The sequence below is a fragment of the Octopus bimaculoides genome, chromosome 11 (assembly GCF_001194135.2).
Source record: "Octopus bimaculoides isolate UCB-OBI-ISO-001 chromosome 11, ASM119413v2, whole genome shotgun sequence".
Lineage (NCBI taxonomy): Eukaryota > Metazoa > Mollusca > Cephalopoda > Octopoda > Octopodidae > Octopus > Octopus bimaculoides.
The window spans coordinates 10,596,438-10,599,081 of NC_068991.1; the positions used below are offsets into that span (position 1 = coordinate 10,596,438).

Consider the following 2,644-nt stretch of genomic DNA (forward strand, 5'->3'; position numbering starts at 1 on the left):
TTGTATGATTGTGTATACAGGAATATATTATTTTGTTTAAAAGAGTTCCAACACTGTCTGTTTTTTATGTTTTATTTATATTCCTGCAGAACCAATGTGGGGTATATGTATATATATATGTATGTGCCTCAGAGGGGAACTTTCTAGGTGCAATCCCATGGCCATTCATGACTAAAGAAGGCCTTTTAAATATAAACTACGTTTAATGTGAAGAGATGGGGTTCATTTAATGAAAACTCATTAACTAATTAACATTCATCTCAGACATTTAGATATTAATTGAAGCTTGTTGATTTTCCTTTTTTTTAAGAGGTCATGACCTAAAAAGTTTAGCTTTGATTCTTTGGTGAGTTCTTGCTGACAATGTGTTTAATTTGGTGCTTCTTTCTTGATCTCTTTCCTTAGTTGGTGCTGCTGTTTGTGTGTCGGGTATGGGGGCCGACCCCCACCTCAAGCATTGCATTATCAAAGACTGCGAGAATGTTGGCTTGTATGTCACTGATCATGCACAGGTAAGAATAAAATCTTTCACCTTGATTATGTACAGGTAAATATATACCCCCTGCTGGTCCTCATCACCACAAATCACAAAGCTTCTGAAATTTGCTGGTCTAGATTTGAAACCTGAAAGCTGATATTGACCATGGCTTATGGAGATTGTTAAAATGAAATTTGGAAACCTGACGTTGAAATGGCTGTGTAAATTCTTGTTTGAGTGTGTGGCTGGCTGCAAGTATGCACTATTGAAAAGATCCAAAAAGGCTAAAATGCATCTGGTGTTCTTGTAGGCTATTGCTGAAATGAATTTTCTCTTCCTCTGATATATATTTTTTTAACATAGCATGTTCATAAGAAATATTATTCCAGGATAAATACTGTAGTAATTGGCCTATTGACAGTATGTATACCTTAAATATGATACACAGATGGCTATTTTAAATTAATACTGTCTCAGTTGGTTATACTGAATATATATTCACTGCTTGCACGCATCTTTGCCTGTAAACCTTCAGTGAAGCTCTACATCGCGCAGATAGCTTACTGGCTGCTATTTCTAGCAATGATTGTACTTTGTGTACATCAGCTTAGTATATTTATAATCCTACCTTTTATGGTGCTTTATTCTTGCTGGATAGTAATATTATTTTTAATAATATTTATATTTCTTGTATGTATTCAATGTATATGTATATATATATATATATATATATATATCAAGTGGAAATGGATGTGCTTGCCGTACAATAAATTTATTGTTCAAGTTGCAGCTTTTTCTTTTTAGTAATCCCATTAAATCCCCTCAGATGCATGATCCCTTAGGGGTCTGTGCAGTCTGAGAAAGGCTGTCAGTAAGAGAGAGAAAACAACATGGGCATGTTTCCTCCCCACTCTCTCTTATTTTGTGTGTGTGTGTGTGTGTGTGTGTAAATACAAACACACCAGTCAACCAGAAAGTCTCTATACGGTCGTTGAACCTGCTAGAAATAGCAGCACCTATTCTCTCTCTCTGATAACATCATGTTCTCTTAAAACGAAGAATATTTGAAGTAAAGTAGTCCTAGATGTGATGTTACCATGTTTAGATAAAAGAAAAGATGACCATAGCCGTATCGCTTCTGACCCTAGGTTTACTCGATCAGGTCTGACCTAGAATTGAACAACAGATAAACCAAAATGAGTGTAGGATTCCCTTTTAATTTCTCAGTAACTCTAAGTACAGATTAAACTAGGAATTCATTTTCCACGACTTCACCAATGCTATAATGTGCTAATATAGGAAAAAATGTATCAACAAATGTCTGTCTAAATACTATCTTTAAAGGTGGTTGAACTGACTGATAATTCCGAATGCTGTAGTTGAAGATTTTTAGTTTAAAGTTCGAATCCAGCTGGTGTCTACTTCTGGTGTTAAGTTAAATTTCTGGTAGTCTTGATTCAACTACCTATACCTATTACCTTGAAAAATTTCCCTTTTTTCTTGTCAGAAGAAATTATTATCGTAGATTAATTTCACCCCCATCATTTAATCAATCTATGTTTGTGTCGTCTTTGAGCAAACGGTAAATGTCAGAAAATCATATTTTTACACAGTCGATTTAAAAAGCCGTCATTAACAAGGGAAATAACTTACAGAAAACACGGTTCATTTAAGGGGAATAACTCTTTCTTTCCATTCTGGATAATTAGTAACAGTTTTCCTTCTGGTGTTAACCATAATAATAATGGTTTCAAATTTTGCCACAAGGGTTCCAGTTTTGAGGGAGAGGATGAGAGTCGATTATATCGATCCCAGTGTTCAACTGGTTATGATTTTATCAGCCCCGAAAGGGTGAAAGAACTCGGCGGAATTTGAACCCAGAACATAAGCGACGGGCGAAATACCGCTAAGCACTTCGTCCAGCGCGCTAACTATTCTGCCAGATTGCTTCCTTAATATTAATAATAATAATAATAATAATAATAATAATATTTTTTAAAGGATTGACGTAACTCTTCACGAAGGTAAATAGTCAAGATGAAGAGCGCGATTCGATTGTATAAATGTTTTATTCGTTGAACGATATTTCGACATTACGTCTGTCTTTGTCAAGTTCAAAACAATCGCCTTTAGTTTTGAACTTGACAAAGACAGACGTAATGTCGA

At 35.0% G+C, this 2,644-nt stretch overlaps 1 protein-coding gene across 1 annotated transcript in view; it reads left to right on the forward strand.

Moving 5' to 3' along the window:
* The window catches only part of LOC106870484 (F-box only protein 11), a 171,857-nt gene that overhangs the window by 142,904 nt on the left and 26,309 nt on the right, over positions 1–2,644 (forward strand). Inside the window, exon 8 of the mRNA XM_052971526.1 lies at positions 406–512. Within this exon, the coding sequence (XP_052827486.1) occupies positions 406–512 (107 nt within the window). The remainder of the gene's footprint in view (positions 1–405; positions 513–2,644) is intronic.